General features: G+C 37.7%; 1 protein-coding gene across 3 annotated transcripts; it reads right to left on the bottom strand.

The window, feature by feature from the left end:
• Positions 1-11: 11 nt before the first annotated feature.
• Positions 12-12,636, bottom strand: LOC120528051 (gastrula zinc finger protein XlCGF57.1-like). 3 transcript variants are annotated; one of them, XM_039752030.1, is made up of 4 exons: positions 12,343-12,636; positions 7,290-7,781; positions 2,259-2,449; positions 12-2,126 (listed from the first exon to the last, which is right to left on the bottom strand). In XM_039752030.1, exons 2-4 carry the CDS (start codon positions 7,732-7,734, stop codon positions 1,152-1,154), a joined length of 1,611 nt encoding a protein of 536 aa, XP_039607964.1. In that variant the 5' UTR covers positions 7,735-7,781; positions 12,343-12,636; the 3' UTR covers positions 12-1,151. The 3 variants fall into 3 exon arrangements, with proteins under 3 accessions (XP_039607964.1, XP_039607962.1, XP_039607963.1); XM_039752028.1 differs by having other exon boundaries at positions 12-2,449; XM_039752029.1 differs by lacking the exon at positions 12,343-12,636 and adding an exon at positions 11,840-12,336 and having other exon boundaries at positions 12-2,449.
• Between the last annotated feature and the right edge of the window lie 5,188 nt (positions 12,637-17,824).

Here is a 17,824-nt window from a genome sequence, read left to right as displayed (position 1 = left end):
ACTGGGTTAGAACAAAGACCTCCAGCCACTGCAGCCCTCCAGGACTGTGATTGAGGACCCCTGAGCTATAAGGTTGAAACCTGGAGACAATTCGGTAGTTCCAACAGGACAATGACCCTAATCATACATCAAAACTAGATTTAGAAAGGATAAACCACGCTAAAATTAAGCTTTTGGAATGACTTTCCCAAAATATCAGCACTATTGAAAATATGTGGACTGTGCTTAAAATTCAGGTCCATGCAAGGAAACCAACAAATCTGGTTGCTCTCTACCAATTCTGCCAAGAAGAATGGTCAGATATCTAACAAGAATTCTGGCAGTAGCTTGTTGAGGACTACCAGTAGCGTTTCACTAAGCTTAAATATGATAAGGTTCAATCAACCAAATATTAAGTGTGCTGTATGGATAGTTTTGACCCTGTATGTAAAGCTATGACCTTGTAAAACTTGTGCGCTAAATTTCTAAAAAAAAGATTTGTTTTGTACAATAATTCTACCAAGAAAAAGAACAGTCATAGAAATTATTGAAAGCCCAATACCTTCCTGGCACACGTTTGTTAAATTACTGGATGCCACAACTGAACTTACTGAAAATGTTTTGATAAGCCTGAGTGTATCCAATAAAACGTAGCACCGATCACAATACCACAGGATTGCAATTGTCATTTTTTTAGTAGCAGAAGACTATGTTTTTGAAAGTCTCTCTTAACAAATTCAGTGTTACAACTTTTCTCAGGATTAATTTCTCAACAATGGTTTAGTTTGCTTACTTTTCAGGACAGTAATGAACCTCACTCTTAAAGAGTCCTGAAGTGTGCTTGTTTTCCTGGAGTGATTTTAGTGCTGCTACTGTTGTTACTCTCTTGGGTTTGCTGCCATGGCTCGATGTAGTACTTGCACTGTTCCTAATAGTGCTTCCTTCTGTAATTCATATAGAGAAACGTTGATTGCTAAGGCAACCAAGATAGGCCTGGAAAAAAATTTTGATCAGGCCTATTGATCCCAGCACCACTGACTCATCTCAGATTGCATTTCTTGATATTTGTTTTGTCTTTCCATTAGGAATACCGACTAATCACTTGAGACCGAAACTTCAATCATTCATGTTTTATTACTGTTTTTCTTTGACAGCACAGTGAACTTTAACAACTATGTATTTTCTCCAGTCTGAGTCAACTGGTGTTTCTGAAGTTGCCGTTTTTCTGTGTATTGCTTATCACAGTCAGTACAGGAATAGGGCTTCTGTCCAGTGTGAAGCGTATGGTGTTTCTGAAGTTGTCTTTTCTCTGTGAACCTCTTGCCATATTCAGGAGAGCAGTAGGGTTTCCCTCCAGTGTGAATTCGAATGTGTTTCTGAAAATTGCTTATGCAAGAGAATTGTTTTCCACATTCAGAACAGGAGTGGGGCTTCTCACCAGTGTGAATTCTGTTATGAACATGAAGATTACCTATGTGTGAGAATCGCTTCCCACATTCAGCACAGGAATGTGGCTTTTCTCCTGTGTGAATTCGTGTATGTCTCTGAAGATTCTTCCTCTGTGAGAATTGTTTGCCACATTCAGCACAGCCATAGGGTTTCTCTCCAGTGTGAATTTGAATGTGTTTCTGAAAATTGCTTATGCAAGAAAATTGTTTTCCACATTCAGAACAGGAGTGGGGCTTCACACCAGTATGAATTCTGTTATGAACATGAAGATTGCCTATGTGTGAGAATCGCTTCCCACATTCAGCACAGGAATGTGGCTTTTCTCCTGTGTGAATTCGTGTATGTCTCTGAAGATTCTTCCTCTGTGAGAATCGTTTGCCACATTCAGCACAGCTATAGGGTTTCTCTCCCGTATGAATTATCATGTGCCTCTGCAGACTGCGCGTGACTGAGAATCTCATGCCACATTCAGAACAGCAATGTGGCTTCTCTCCCGTGTGGACTCTTATGTGTGCTTTAAGGTTGCTGATTTGTGTGAACCTCTTGCCGCATTCAGAACAACCATGTGGCTTCTCTCCAGTGTGAATTCTTATGTGTCGCTGAAGATGACCAATTTGTGTGAACCGCTTGCCACATTCAGGACAGCAGTGTGGCTTCTCTCCAGTGTGTATTCTGGTATGTCTCTGCAGACTGCCTGGCTGAGAGAATTGTTTACCACAGTGAGTACAGCAATAGAACTTTTGCACAGTGTGAACTTTGGGATGATCCTTAAAATGAGATTTACATTTAAAGGTTTCCCCACACTCTTTGCAGACATACAAACCAGCTACCTTTTTACCAGGCTTCTGTTGTAGATTCTTGATGCCATCAGTAATTATCAGCTTGACGATTTCCTGTTTCATACTCTGTGTCTCAGTGTTCTGCTTACTTGTATTTTCATGAAGATCATTTTGTTGCCTTTTGTCCTGAACAGAGTCTGCACCAAATGATGACAAGCTGCAATCTCCATTGTCTTTTAAATCTGTTTTAAGACAGAATCATAGTTAGAAGACAAACATAAATATCCTAATCAGAATGAAACTTTGAATGTTTGATGTTCACAGCAAAGTGTAATCAGCCATTTTTTAACCTGCTTATTAAAACACAGAGTGAACGCTGGGTGCCTGTGCTTACCTTAGCAACACCGAGTAAGACAAAAAAAAAATCAGAAGACACCAGCCTGGCATGACTGTTTTGTTTTTATCTTATTTTGTGTTATGCTTTTTATCTTTCCTAATACTGTTGTTATTTAGGGATTGTGTATTACAGTTAACTCATTTAGTTCTTTTTAATTTTTGCCCACAACACTTTTTTTGGATATAGCAGACATACAGGGAAGAACAGGAGAAAAGAGATCTACACAGTTAAGTGCCTTTTGAAAGCCATGTGAAACTCACAATTTTAGCACAAACAACCTTCACAGAAAACTACGTGCTGAGTAGGTCTGCAGCTTGACTTCCTGTGGTCTACTGTCACCCAGTAGGGTTAGCCTTTAACCCTTGTAAATTTTAACTCAAAAACAGAAAGTCATCCACCATTATCCATTTGCATATATTCATCTAGTACTCAGTGGCTGGTGATGGGGTGCAGATGTTGACACCACATTTTCAGTGACAGTGCAAGCTGAATACAGACACATAAAGCATGTGAAGAAGAAAGTGATTTACTGTGTAATAATAATGACAGTTCTTTGGGAATGGATAGTGACAGCATGATAGATTCTGGTTTAGGTGATTTTGCTTTGAACGTGCTCGACAACTTTGAAAGCTGTCGTTCACTGGATCTCTGATGAAGTATTAGATACAGATAATCTCTTACAGAATTTCAGTCTATTCATAAATGACGGTATGTTAGCTGTAATTCTGAGTGAGCCCAAGATGCAGTATGTACACAGCAACTATTAAAACAGCAGCACACACTAAGCCAAATCTCAGGCTGCATATGAGACTGATGTTCATTATTATAAGCTGCCGCATTTCTTTGCTCTTCTTACATATCAAGATGTAATTCAAACACCTGAAGTCGGAATATGCTTGTCAACAAAACATTTCAGTTTATTTCTCAGGTGTCTGTGTTTTGTTGATAATAATTCACCTTCCACTTTGCACAGAAGAAATCCTTTTTGAAAATAAAATGGCACTGATCGAGAGACTTACTAGGTCAGCATGTAAGATCAGCATCTTGTTGCTCACCAATCAGTTTTTCTTTAAAAAGGTAGTTTAACAACAAAGTGATACAAACCTTGTAGAACTCCTGAGATTGGAAATGTTTCTACTGAGCTACAGGTAGGTAGGTGAAGAGAGTCTGCCAACTGGGGAAAAATGTAACCTGCTAATGTCTTTATTGTATTTATTCTGCATTTTTTATTTTATCTTTTTTTACTTTTACATCCACTGCACAAGATACCTGAAACTGTGAAAATAATCTGGTGTCAGAATTATGTTTTAAAATATTTGTCCCCCTCTCTTCAATCTTTCTCTGTCTCTCAAAACAGAAAGTTGAAATAGCACACTCTTTTTTTTTGTTCTTAATGTCCGCCAAGTCATACAATATATAGTATTGTTGCAATAGGCTGGCACACTGTCCAGGGATTTTTCCTGCCTTGCATCTAAAACTGATGGGATAGGCTCCAGGTTTCCTGAAATCCTGCTCTTTATAAGCAGGTTTAGGAAGTGTATATATTATTCCTAATCTCAGATGTTGTTTCCGCCGTTTGTTGGCCATCTGTACTCCTATTGCCTGCTCTTACTCTGCTCATTAACGGTTTACTGTTCTTATGCATGGTCTATTCAAGACTCACTGCCCCTAACCTTGATACTACATGCTTGTTTTTCTTTGTTTCCCTCAATACAGCTAGGTGGGGTCTGCATACTGATTCAAACCTAAAAGCCCTGTTCTTCCTACGCCCCCATGATTTTCATGATCACACCTGATCACACCTGTCAGGACACAGTAGAATCTATTTTTTTTTTTTATATATATCTTTTCAGGCCTGCAGGTGGCAAAATTATGTCTATAAATTGTATGTGCACAAGATGGAATCAGAGATCAACATGACTGGTAGAAAATAAAACCCAGTATGAGAGATATTTGAATGCAATATTAAAGGCATTAATTGTAAGCACATTGTCTTGGAGCAGGATATGTCATGTGCTGTAGACATTTAGTGTAAAAACCCTCATCTAAATTTTATCACAAAGAAGAAAAGAGCAAGAAAAGGAAAACATGAAAAGTGCCAACAGTCAGCGCGCCATTTGTTCAGCATACATGATGCAGAAAATATTTTTAAAATTATAAAACAGTATAAAATTGTTCATATTCAGTATCTGGTTTTGATTCTGCTTGTTTTTATCTGACAAAAACAAAACCAGATAGTAAACCATGTAGTGTAGTAAGCGTTCACTAACATTAAATTCATATCCAAGTCCACAGTTCTGTCTGATTGTGATACAAAACTAAAGTCCACAGCAGCTCGTTAACCGTACCATAATTAATAAAACTAAAATATATACAAATAAAATAGAAATGTATTTGTGAAATAAAAACTACATTAAAACTAAAAATACACAATGAGGGAAAACTAAAACTAAAATGAATTTCCAAGTAAGATCAGAAATAATATAGAAATAAAAACTAATATAAAAAGGCAAAACTAGAATAACCTTGGTTGGCTGATACCGGTGCTTATAGTAAACCATAATATGCAAACAACTTCTTAAAGAGTCTGACAGTATGTTTGTGACTGCAGTAGCTAATAAGTAAATGCAACACACATATTATTGGTGTCTTTAAATATTCACGGATGGGTCAAAACTTCGGATTCTGGATATACTGAATCTTCAGTATATACATCATTATTTCAGATTTACATTAAGAAAAACTCTGATAGTATGTCCGTTTTTACATTAGAACTAATTGCTATTGTTTTAAGTTTAGCTTGGGTTGAAGATGTATGCTCAGATTTGGTGTTAACATGTTCTAGTTGATTATCAGCTTTGAGCAGTTTAAAGTTTGGCAGATCAGAAGGAAGGCCAGATATTTTATTAGACATTGGGCAGTAGTTGTGAGGGTTCCAAGGTCATGTATTTCCATGGTCATGGGTTCCACTCATGAGGAGGTGCAGCGAAATGAGGTAGCTGATCTTGTTGCAAAACAGTCTCTGAGATGTAAAGTCATTGATAGAGGGGTGCCTTTACAAAAGAGGGAAGGCAAAAATCTGTGATTAGGAAATGAAAATCTGTCCTACTTATTGGATCGAAGGGAAAAAGGAGCACACCTGCTTAACATCCAAAAGGAGGTTGGAAATCAGTGCCTGGGTAGGAATAATAGGAGAGAGGAAAAAATGGTGACAAGGCTTAGAATTGAATACTCTGGATTAAATAACACATTACTTTAAATTAAAAAACAGGAGTTGGGTTACTGCAGAAACTGTAATGAGCCAGAGATTGCATAATATTTTATTTGACTGTAGATTATATGATGTCCAAAAAAGAAACGGTATTGATAAGGTGAAGGAGTTGGAAGTTACACAGGTGTCTCATAAGAGTTTCAAAAAGGAACACATGCGTGTCTATTTGACTTTTTAAAACATAATGTGCTTTACAATATAATTTTGTTTTTCTTGCTCCGTACTCCAGCTCAGTAGGTTGCAGTAATGGACCTTACGTTGGTCTGATAACTTCCAGAAGAAAGGAGGAGGAGGAGGCGGCGGCAACCAGCAGCAGCAGAAGAAGCAGAAGCAGAAGAAGAAGAAGAAAGGAGGAATGCAAAACACAAAATTTATTGTGGGTGTAATAGGAGTGAACTATCTAAGACCAAAGAAGACTTCTTAACTTAAATATTAAGGCCCTATTCATTTTGAAGTTAGCCACTTCAAAAAATTACCTGGCCCAACAGTCCTTGGGCTGACATACAACAAGAAACAAATGACACAGTTTGGTGGAACAAGATTGAGTGAGCAGCTTAAACTCTTTTCACTCTGGGATAGCCGATCTGAAGACCGCTAAAAAGACTACCACTTCATATAAGAAATGTCAAGCTTTGTTGACACAGTGTGTTCTCTGTTGTCATGTCTTTTTTCCATGTGTTATTTGTAAACTGTACATGTTCGGGTGTGGATTTACATATCTTCTTGGTGCTATTTAATCTTTATGACTAGTATAAACTTTATTACATTTTTTTCACCGCTTTCTCAGTAGATCATTTTCTTTAACATAATTATTTTTTTGCGTAGGTCCTGACATTGTGTTAATTTTTGTTTATGGTCACCACTACATTACAATGAATGGAGGACCAGAGATAAACAGCTTGTGACATAACCACTGCAACAGTTTAAAGTTCATGCCATGCAATTCCTCATTGTCTGAGAGATACGAATATTGGTTCGTCCAGAATACAATACAAAAACATTTGGGTGAATTTCATAATAAATACGCATTCCTGGCTCTCAGTCTCTCGAGTTTTGACTAATGACACCAAATTAGTTTTGTGGTTAAACTTGGACTTTTCAATTTATCGATTTCCTGGTAATAAACTTTATTCTTATTTTTGTCTAATTCATAATCCCATCATATTTCTACTCTTTCTACACTGTCTGAGTAACATAGGTTGGGGCTATTTAAATTAAAATGATGTGATAATGGATGGAACCACTACTTTTTTCAGCTGAAGTTTAAATCCCAGCAAAAATGCTTTGCATCCTTAAACTTACATTCCTTGAGATGCTAACAGCTTGTATTTTTTTTTCTAAGAAGCTTGAATTACTCTAATTTTTAGGTCAATGCATGTTCCTCTTATTTTCTCATTACTATTTTTCTACTTACATTTTTCCGAATGTGCTGTTGGAAATGGCTGTTCTTGCTCTACTCTCCAGTAATAAATTTCCCCTGAAATGGCTTCCTCACACTCTGGTGGCTCTGTCTTTATATGTATCCTTGAGCATGATGTCCTCTGAATAGACTCCAAAGCAGTTTTCTCTTTTTGGACAGCTGTGGACACTCTTAACTTGGGTTCATTCTCAGGAGACACATCTTCTTTGAATTGTTTAACAGTTTTATTATTATGCACTGAGAGCCCATGCGACTCACGCTCACAGTCCTCTTCTTTAATGTCAGTAATCTCCAACTCACAACCTTCCTTCTTTATGCTGACACCCTCCTGGGTATGCTGGGTAGACGCCCAATCATAATCTTCTTCCTTGACGCAGATGACGTCAATTTCATGAAATTCCATGGCAGTTGCTTTGGCAGTCACTTTCCCTGCCAACATATTCGCACACTGGACTTTTCCCAGGAAAGCCAACTGTTGTGATTTCCCTGCAGAAAGAACATACACAAAGCATTTAAAAGGGCTTGAGACACAAATATAACAAAGTCACACCCAGGGTCCTTACTTTTGCTTCCAGCTTTGAAATAAAAAAACACAGGAAACCAATGACTCCTAATAGAAAAAGATTAACATATAAACTTTTAATTACAGAGGAATGGACAGCATACAGGATTGGGCAGATTTGGGGCAGATTAAATTTAATGCCAGTAAATGTAAAGTACAGGGTGACACAGAAAAACGGGAACTTTTGAAAAACCCAATAAAAATAGAAGTAATCCAACAAAGAAATTTTATTGACAGCAATTGAACCACTACAACTTGCCTTTTAAGAGATAGTAATCCAAATTATCAATGTCTGAAAATTACGTCCTGTAGATGGCGTCCTTCTGTACGTATGCATTCTTCCAATCTGCTGTTGATGTTCCCCATTGATCGCTGCAACATCTCAGCTGGTATACCAAAAATTTCGTCTTGAATTCTTTGTTTCAATTCATTCAGTGTCCTTGGCCGAGTCATGTAGACCCGACTCTTAAGGTAGCCCCACAAGAAAATAATCACTAACGGACAAATCCGGTGATCTTGAGGGCCAGGGAATGTCACCGAATCTTGAGATGCCACGGTCACCAAGCAATTCTCGCACAGCTGCCATTGTTTGCCTTGCAATTGATTAGTAAATTACGAGATTGTTTACAGCTCGAGGTCCTCGTTCAGCAGTGCTGCCAACTGTACATGGCTGCCACTACGCATTTCAAAAATTCCTGTTTTTCTGTGTCACCCTGTATTACACATAGGAAGTAAAAATGTTAGGTTTGAATACACAATGGGCTGTTGGAAAAATCGAGAGTCCACCTTATGAGAAGGATTTACGAGTCTTTGTGGACACGACACTGCCAGACAGTGTTCAGAAGGCTAAGAGAATGTCAGGTTATATAGCGCCTTGATGTGTGGAGTACAAGTCACAGGAGGTTCTGCTCAAGCTTTATACCACACTGGTGAGGCCTCATCTGGAGTCCTGGGTGCAGTTTTGGCCTCCAGGATACAAAAAGGACATAGCTGCACAAGAAAAGGTCCAGAGAAGAGTGACTAGGATCTCAGAGAAGAATGACTAGGCTGATTCCAGGGCTACAGGGGATGAGTTATGAGGAAAGACTAAAAGAGCTGAGCCTTTACAGTTTAAGCAAAAGAATATTAAGAGGAGATTTCACTGTTTAAAATTATGTAAGGAATTAGTCCAGTGGATCAAGACAGTTATTTTTAAATGAATTCATCAAGAACAGTGGAACACAGTTGGAAACTTGTTAAGAGTAAATTTTGCACAAACAATAGGACACATTTACACAGAGAACCACAGACACTTGGAATAAGCAACCAAGTAGTGTGGTAGACAGTAGGACTTTAGAGACTTTCTGAGAGACATCATTTTGGAAGAATTAAGTGGATAGGACTGGCGAGCTTTGTTGAGCTAAGTGGCCTGTTCTTGTCTTGACTGTTCGAATGTTCAATGACTGTAAAACTTCTAAGAACATGCAAAAACGTTTTTCCTTCATAACTTTTATTTTCACTTACCGTATATACTTGCGGATAACTTCTGCCACGGAAAAGTCGGGACTTGATTTTACAGTATAATTTCTGGTGTTTTATAATGTCGGTTATATAAGTCGAATGCAGAAAACTCATGCTATTGGTTCAAGAGATTACGATATGCTAATGCCCACCTGAGAGAGTAACCACAGAGCGCACTGCCTTTTATTTCTATGTGGGTGTGGCAATGCACCGTCTTAGCGTGTGCTCCTAGCCTCTCTCTCTCTCTATTGTACCTATATGACCACATGGTAATACCTGAACTATTCCGAAGAGACATTTGCACTATTTTGTATCTTACACCCTCATACACCTTTATTGAAAGAGCAACCCTTATCTACGATGGCGCATTCGATGAGAAGAAAATATGAAGCTGGTTTTAAATTAAAAGTTGTTGAAGTGGTGAAAGAAATTGGTTACTGTGCTGCTGCAACAAAATCTGATGCGACTGAGAATGGAGGAGGGAAGATGTATATATATATATATATATATATATATATATTAAAAAAAAAAGGTCGCATTTTTGAACAGGCATATAAGTCGGGGTCTGATTTTATAGGTTTCAAGACCCGACTTATACGCAAGTATATACGGTAACTGTTGTGGCCAGTAGGAGCGGCTTTAGAGGCATCTCCATAACCTTAATAGATGCCACAGAGACCAAATAACTAAAAATATTGGGTGCTTTTAAACCTATCATTAACATATTGAAAGGTAACATGAGGAAGAACACCATGAAGAGAGACAAAACAGTAAACCTGCTAGCTTTCCAAGCCTTGACTAACAGGAATGGATCTTCTAGCTCCTTTTCACCTTAAAACAAATCAAAACACTCCCATTCTTCTCACTTTCAGCACCTGGTCTTTGTACCATCCAACACTTGAACCCTTATCCAGCTCACCTGCCAATTCAAAATGTATTCAGTTTCTTGCCAAGAGTTCCTTTGAAGCAACAACATGTAAGATGTTCCAGAGTCACTTCAGGAATTCTTAGAAAAAACTAGGGGCTACACTACAGTGAAGACAGAATACTCACCAATTGTGACTTTGGGGATTGATGACATGTTGCATATTCATTAGCACATGCAAATAAGAATTTCACTGTACTCTGTACATGGGATAATGAGGACGCTGTAAATAATGCCTTGAAAAGGGGCATTAAATGACAGGTACACCAAATCTCTGCCAGGTCGAATACACCTCACAATTAAGATACTTGACCACACTACTTAGAGATGCCATCACCAACCTCATTGGTGACAGGCCAATGACTTTTACATTATACTTCAAATCTTTTTCTTATTTACTTGTTTAGGTTTTAATTCTCCCTTGAAAATGATAAAAGATAGATAATAATATGAAAATAAATTAAACAAATTGTAAAAAAAAAGAATCTTCATTTCATAAGAAAACCAATGCATAGTAAAGGTGGTGCAGAGCACATGTGTAAAAACTAAACTTTGCCTCCATTTCACTGTTCTCTACTTAAGGGTTATAACACATAATATTCTTAGATGTGCTTAGTCCAGTTTAGGGTTGTGGAGGAGTTGAAACTTAACTCAGTAAGATCGAGGACAAGGAAGGAATAACATCTGGATAAGATACAAGCCTTTTGTGTCTCAAATTGGGCCACCCTGTTGATATCCTTCCTCGTTTTAAATATGTTTTATTTCTTGTTGCTCTATAGCAGATCTTTAGAGAGCTTTAGCCTCAGAAAGGATTAATGTATGTGTGCTTTATATCAATGTAATTTAGAACAACTGGGATTTCTATTATCTTTAATTTCAAGACACTGAAATGCAAAATTAGATTTTAAGCTCCTTATCTTTATGCGTACAGAGGGATTCTTACTTGTATGTGCTTATCAACACACAAACACATAGTCTACAAAATTGTGATCAGTGAGTAGAAGTACCCGCTATTGAGATCTTAGCCTTCCTTACCTGCAAAATCTCAGAAGACAATTTGCCATTAACTCAATAAGGAAATGTAAATTAAACACCTTAGGCTGCACTTCTATTATAGTCCCACATTGTCATGGTAAGCACATTCACCAGGTTTTAACAGAAGATTTGTTTTAGGTCAGAAAAAAAGAGGAATCTGCAGTTTGTCTAAGCAGATTCCAATATTCTGTAGATCCACTTTTTCCAGCAATAGCAGCTTTAAGTCTTTTCAGGCAGTTTTCAAGTTAGTCCAATGGCACGTGTGCACCTTGATTTTCAAATAGTGCTACAGGGTTTCAAGCAGAACAGTCTATTGAATGACATTCACCTTTTTGAGCATTTCCAAATGCTGTTTATTCCCTTTTTCAGCTTTCACATTCACAATGACCCCTTAACTTGGTGTTATTTCTATCCGAAATATGTTTTAATAACCCACTGATGGAGGCCAATTGGGCAGCATCTGCGTTCTTGCCAATCAATTGTTTATAAAGTCACAGCTTCGGCGGCACAGTGAATACTTACGCTTTTTTTGGTTCTTCTTTAGATAAAACAAAGTTGTGTTATAAAAAAATCCAAGTTTCAGTTCTTTTGAATAAAAATCACTTCAGGTTTGTTGTTGAAGTTTGAGGATCGAACATTTTTGCAAAGCACTCGAGCTGCATGCCACACACATGCCCTGATGTTCACCATCCGACCCAAATCTCGACCAATGACTGCGACCACACGTGTATTTATAACTGAAAAACGATCTGTACCGACCGGACTGTCTGCGTCGTTTTACCTGGGAGATGATCATCTACGAGTTCGCAGTGCTTTATTTCCGGATTACTGCAATCTGGAATTTACGAGCTTTCACTTGGTGATTGGTGGGGTGGGGGGCTGCTTTCCGCTATCGCAACTAAACACCTGCACGAATCCGTGCGCTCTTACCACCCCTCTGGGCTGCGTGGGGTCCTCATCTCTGTAAGAACCTGTGTGCCCCCTTCCCTGCGACTCCCGCCAGCTTAACCTCTCCACTGTCTCACCGGGACTGCTGCTCCCGTGCGCCGCTCTCTTCAGGACGTCCACCCCTTCTTGTCCTTTACCAGAAGGAAAGCTTCCGTGCGCCTCTCACATACTTCGAATTATTTGCTGCTCTGATGCTTTTCATTGTTTTCTTTTCAGCCGTCGTCTTCTTCCTCTTCTGGTACCGCTATCAAATATTTTAGCGCTTGTTTCTCAAATCCAGACAAGCTCCCATTTAAACCTGCACTCACACTAAAACGGAACTGACCGATCACATGTGTCACACAATCACGTAACAGTTCTTCCTGTCCAGAGAAATACAAAAAAAGTACAAGAGGCGTATATTGTGTAATACTGCCACCTCGTGGGCAGAGAGAATGACGCTGTTAAATAAGACAGACTTTTTTCAAAACATGGCAGGATCTAATCAGTAATATTTTAAAATAAGTTCATAAAGCACAGAGAATTTATTAATTCAGGTATGTTTACAAGCCTTAAATTTTACGCTTATTTGCTCTCTCTCTCAAGGGCGGGGATCGATCTGTTCTTAACTCAATTTTTCTTTTTGTAAAAACTTGATTGCTTTGTATGGATTGTAATAAAATTAATAATAAAAAAGAAATGCCAAAATGAAAAGAAGTGGTGAGATACAAAGATGTAATAATTTTCAGGGTGTTACAGAGGGTGAGTGAATAGACTGGAATACAGTATGTGATATTGAAATATGCTATGCTAAGTTTCTGAATAACTTGGTTTCAGTAACAATGGACAACTGGTTGGTGTTTCCTGTTACAACATACTTTGAGTCTAATTCTGCAACAGAAGTTCAAAGAAGATATTGCATTAAGTTTAACATGCTTTGGGTTAGCAAGATTTTCTTCTTGTAAAAAATTTCAACCTACTGGTAGAGTTAAGGATGTGTTTGGTCCACCGACAACTGTAAGAATATTAGAAAATATAATTAGGTTAAATAAGCTGTAGACATTCAGCACAATGTTAGTCAATGGCATTAAATTTCCAACTGGACCATTCACTGAATTTTTCATCAAGGCTAATCCTATCACTTATGTAAACAAATGGTACATGTATGTTTTTAGGAATTATACAGAAACTTTTAATTGCATTATTAATTGAACACCAAGATATTTAGAAATATTTGTGAATCTATTTGGAAAAATATACTGTTATATTAATGGTGGAGCTCATTTGAAAAAACATTTTAAAAAGTTATTTAAGACAAGATAAATAAACTGCATTAATTAAAAAAATATATATAAATAAGTAAATAAATAAGACACTCGGGTCTTGTTGAGCAAAAATCCTGGAAGACTGGAAAAATGTAAAGGGGCAGGCACCACTTCTTTCTTTCTTTCTTTCTTTCTTTCTTTCTTTCTTTCTTTCTTTCTTTCTTTCTTTCTTTCTTTCTTAATTCGAAATCTTGACTTTGACTATTGAGGGCTTTAGATATGTTCTGTGTTAGGTTTGCTTCTTTATGTTCTCTTTATTGTTGTTGCTTTTTTATTGTTAAAGTTTTATTATGGATTATTTTGATGTCTTGTGTCTGCAACTGTTTGTCGGTCAACTAACTTATTAATCAGAGGCTTTGTACTTTGGAGTTATCTGGTGTTGGTCTTCATGTTTGTGCAAATTCACAACACTTATAATGCGTATGAACTTCTAAACAAAAACTGTTTCATATCTCTCTCTCTCTCTCAATATATTTATATATATACTAGTTGTGTAAGCACATGCTGTCAAAAGCCCGGGGTCCTAGAAACTATTGAAATCATCAGAAAAAAAATTGAAGTGTAGAAATGTCAGGTAATTTAAAGGAACTACTCTGGGCATCTCTCTCTCCTAGGAGGTTTTGTTTTGCCGACGTGCTCGCATCGCTTGTGTATTAGCAGCTTATTGTAATCCTTCACATGGACACCTCCATCATCAGATGAAATTTAAATAAAACTTTGCCCCTTGCTCACTTCGCTTGTCATGCTGCCCCCCCTAACCCTCAGCCTGCACTATGAGCCAGCCACTTCACGTCTCTGCCACTCGCGTATGTGGATTTCACTTTCACCAAACAACAGATTTTTTAATTCTCACGGATGCACCTCTTTATTGGGAAGAAACACTACTTTTCCCTGATGGCAACATGAATTAGATGATCTACAAGTCTCCGACTTAAAGTTTAAATATGAACAATATATATTTGATCTCTTTTCACTGTTCCATTAATTTACAGAGTAATAATTTCCATTTGTTTGTGCTAATGCGATCTTTACTATTGTTTTTTTGAGACATTTGAAGTTTAGCACTTTCATTATCTCTAACCTGCTCCGCATGTGTATCATGCCAACGTTTTTGAATTCTTTTATGATGTTTTACTTTATAATAGAGAGATTATTTTGGCAGGTACTATATTTCATGCTTAATATCTGTTTCTTGCAACTGAGATGGCGTAGTGGATGTTTGCCGACTGGCTGACAAACCACAAGTGTTACCTGGTTGGTGGCCACCCAAATAATCAGATTGGGATCAGATCATATATATATATATAGTGACTGTCCCCACAGTGCTCCGTCCCCTTGTGCAGCTTCAGCCATTTCCGCTACAAGGAATATACTCTGTTGACTGTGTTCATTTACAAAAAGAAACACACTATCAAGATGGCAGTTGTTGGTTTAGCAGCTTCTAGCCATGTAGAGCACTCATCACACACATCAACCCTCTGGTAGCACCCATGGTTTGCATGTTAGTAACTGGAAATCCACAAAGCGAGAAAATGGATCATCTATCTTAAAATAGTTTTTTATTCCTAAGCTTTCAACTCCTACCAGGAGTCATTATCAGAGAAAAATGTTTAGTCTTACAGGAATCCAAGGCAATATAGCAAATAAGAAGGTGAGGGGGATTAATAAAATGGGGTTGGGAGGTGGTTGGCCATAAACTCTTATTAATTATTTGCATTTTCTTCTTTTAAGCCTGCATATGTTGGGTTCATGTCCAAATGGCTGTTAATGGCTTTTTTATTGGATAGCCATGATTCAGCCAGCTCTCTGGCTCTTTTAGTATTAGCCTTGAATTTTACTTGCACTGTGTCCCGATTAAATGTGTGTCCAGCTGAACTTGTATGTGCATACATCAGAGACTGTGGGCCCTTGTTTCAGAAAACATTTCGATGTTCCTGTATATAATAAATAAATGAATAAATAAATAAGTGTGTGTGTTTATATATGTATATGTATATATGTACAGTATATACAGTACAGGCCAAAAGTTTGGACACACCTCCTCATTCAATGTGTTTTCTTTATTTTCATGACCATTTACAGCACTCCATCACTCTCCTTCTTGGTCAAATAGCCCTTACACAGCCTGGAGGTGTGTTTGGGGTCATTGTCCTGTTGAAAAATAAATGATCGTCCAACTAACCTGACTTCTGCACAACACAACTGCTGGTCACAACCCCATTGATAAAGAAAGAAATTCCACTAAATAACCCTGATAAGGCACACCAGTGAAGTGAAAACCATTTCAGGTGACTACCTGTTGAAGTTCATCGAGAGAATGCCAAGAGTGTGCAAAGCAGTAATCAGAGCAAAGGGTGGCTATTCTGAAGAAACTAGAATATAAAACACGTTTTCAGTTATTTCACCTTTTTTTGTTAAGTACATAACTCCACATGTGTTCATTTATAGTTTTGATGCCTTCAGTGAGAATCTACCAATGTAAATGGTCATGAAAATAAAGAAAACACATTGAATGAGGAGGTGTGTCCAAACTTTTGGCCTGTACTGTATATATATATATATGTGTGTGTTTATATACTGTACACTAAACCCTTTAGAATATTTATTTTTTAAATTTTCTTGAATTTATTAAAATCAAATAACATTCCAGACACATATCTCAAGTTTTACAAAAAGAAAAAAAAAAGTAAAATGTTTGAAACAAATCAACCCCCACCCCTGAGAAAGAGAGCTAGGCCAGCAGTGTAAAACGTTATGCTAGTAAATACAAATTAATAGATAAAGTAATACATGGATAGAGATCAATGGAGTAAAAGAGGGGAGAGAACCTGCTTCCTCAATTTAAATGTTTATTCTAAAATGTTCTTGATCAAATCCTACCAGGATTTAAAAAAAAAGTTCTGCACAGATCCTCTAAATGAGAATTAGATTTTTTCCAATTTCAAATAATATATAACATCAGTTACCCACTGGCTTAGAATAGGAGAGTTAGGATTCTTCCAGTTGAGCAAGACAAGTCTCCATGCCAATAGTGTAGTAAAGGCAATTCCAGTTTGTTTGTCCTTCTCCACTTTAAGCCCCTCTGTGAGCCCACCAAACACAGCTGTTAATGGATTAGGAGGGATTGGGACACCAAGGCTGTCTGAAAGGAATTTAAAGATTTTGGTCCAAAATTATGTTAATTTGGTGCAGGCCCAAATGATGTGACCCAGTGAGGCCGGAGCGTGATTGCAACCTTCTCAGGTTGGCTCTTGCCCTGGAAACATTTTGGACACTTTTAAACGAGAGAGATACGCTAAATATATAATTTTAAGTTGAATATGCTCATATGGAGCTTGGGTGAATTCTGTGCATTGCTACTTTCCACTCCTTTTCTGATATATTGATTAAGAGATCCTTTTCCCACTGTCTTCTTGGATCTTTGAAAGGGAGGGACTGTAAAATAGTTTTATATATTACAGAAATGCTGTCCGAGTCCTTGAGACTGATCAATATTTTTTCCAGTATAGAGGTAGGTGAGGACAATTGGACAGGTTCTGTTTAACAAAGTTTCGAATTTGAAGGTAGTGAAAAAAATGTGTTGCTGGTAAGTTAAATTTGTAATGTATTTGTTTGTAGGATGCACAGATGTTGTCTATGTACAGATCTCTAAGTGATTTAATCCTGAATCCTGCCAGCTACTATAAGAGATGCCCCTTCGGTCTCAGCTTTTAAATCCCCACTGAAGACTCACGACTTCAGTTTAGCACACCCTGACTAGAGCTGCTGATTAACTGTACAGACTGCATCTCTGTCGTTAGTCATTAGCACTAAAACATAAGTAACATGATAGTTAGAATTTGTTACTAACCCTCACCTCTTCTGTTTCTCTTCTAGGTACTCAGATATGTCACTTGGTGCCACGGCCCACCTGCCAAGTTGCTTTGCCTTCCTAAGGTAAAGTCGTCCCTGATGGAGGTTTACAGGAATTGTGGGGTTGAGGGGTCCTTTCATCGGATTGGCTGGCCCAGTGCTGACTCAGCTGTGGAATGGCCAAATGGGGGAGGCCGCTTGATGGTTGAGATCTACTGGACTCTAAACAAATCCAAATCATATTATGTGATATCATCTACTGTTAAATTCTGCTCTATACTTGTACATTTTTTATTTTTTTATACTATATTGAGTATTTGTTCTGATCTTGTATTGTATTGTATTGACCCCTTCTTTTTGACACCCACTGCACGCCCAACCTACCTGAAATGGGGTCTCTCTT

This window comes from Polypterus senegalus, chromosome 4 (genome assembly GCF_016835505.1).
Source record: "Polypterus senegalus isolate Bchr_013 chromosome 4, ASM1683550v1, whole genome shotgun sequence".
NCBI lineage: Eukaryota > Metazoa > Chordata > Cladistia > Polypteriformes > Polypteridae > Polypterus > Polypterus senegalus.
This window is presented reverse-complemented; position numbering and strand designations above follow the sequence as displayed.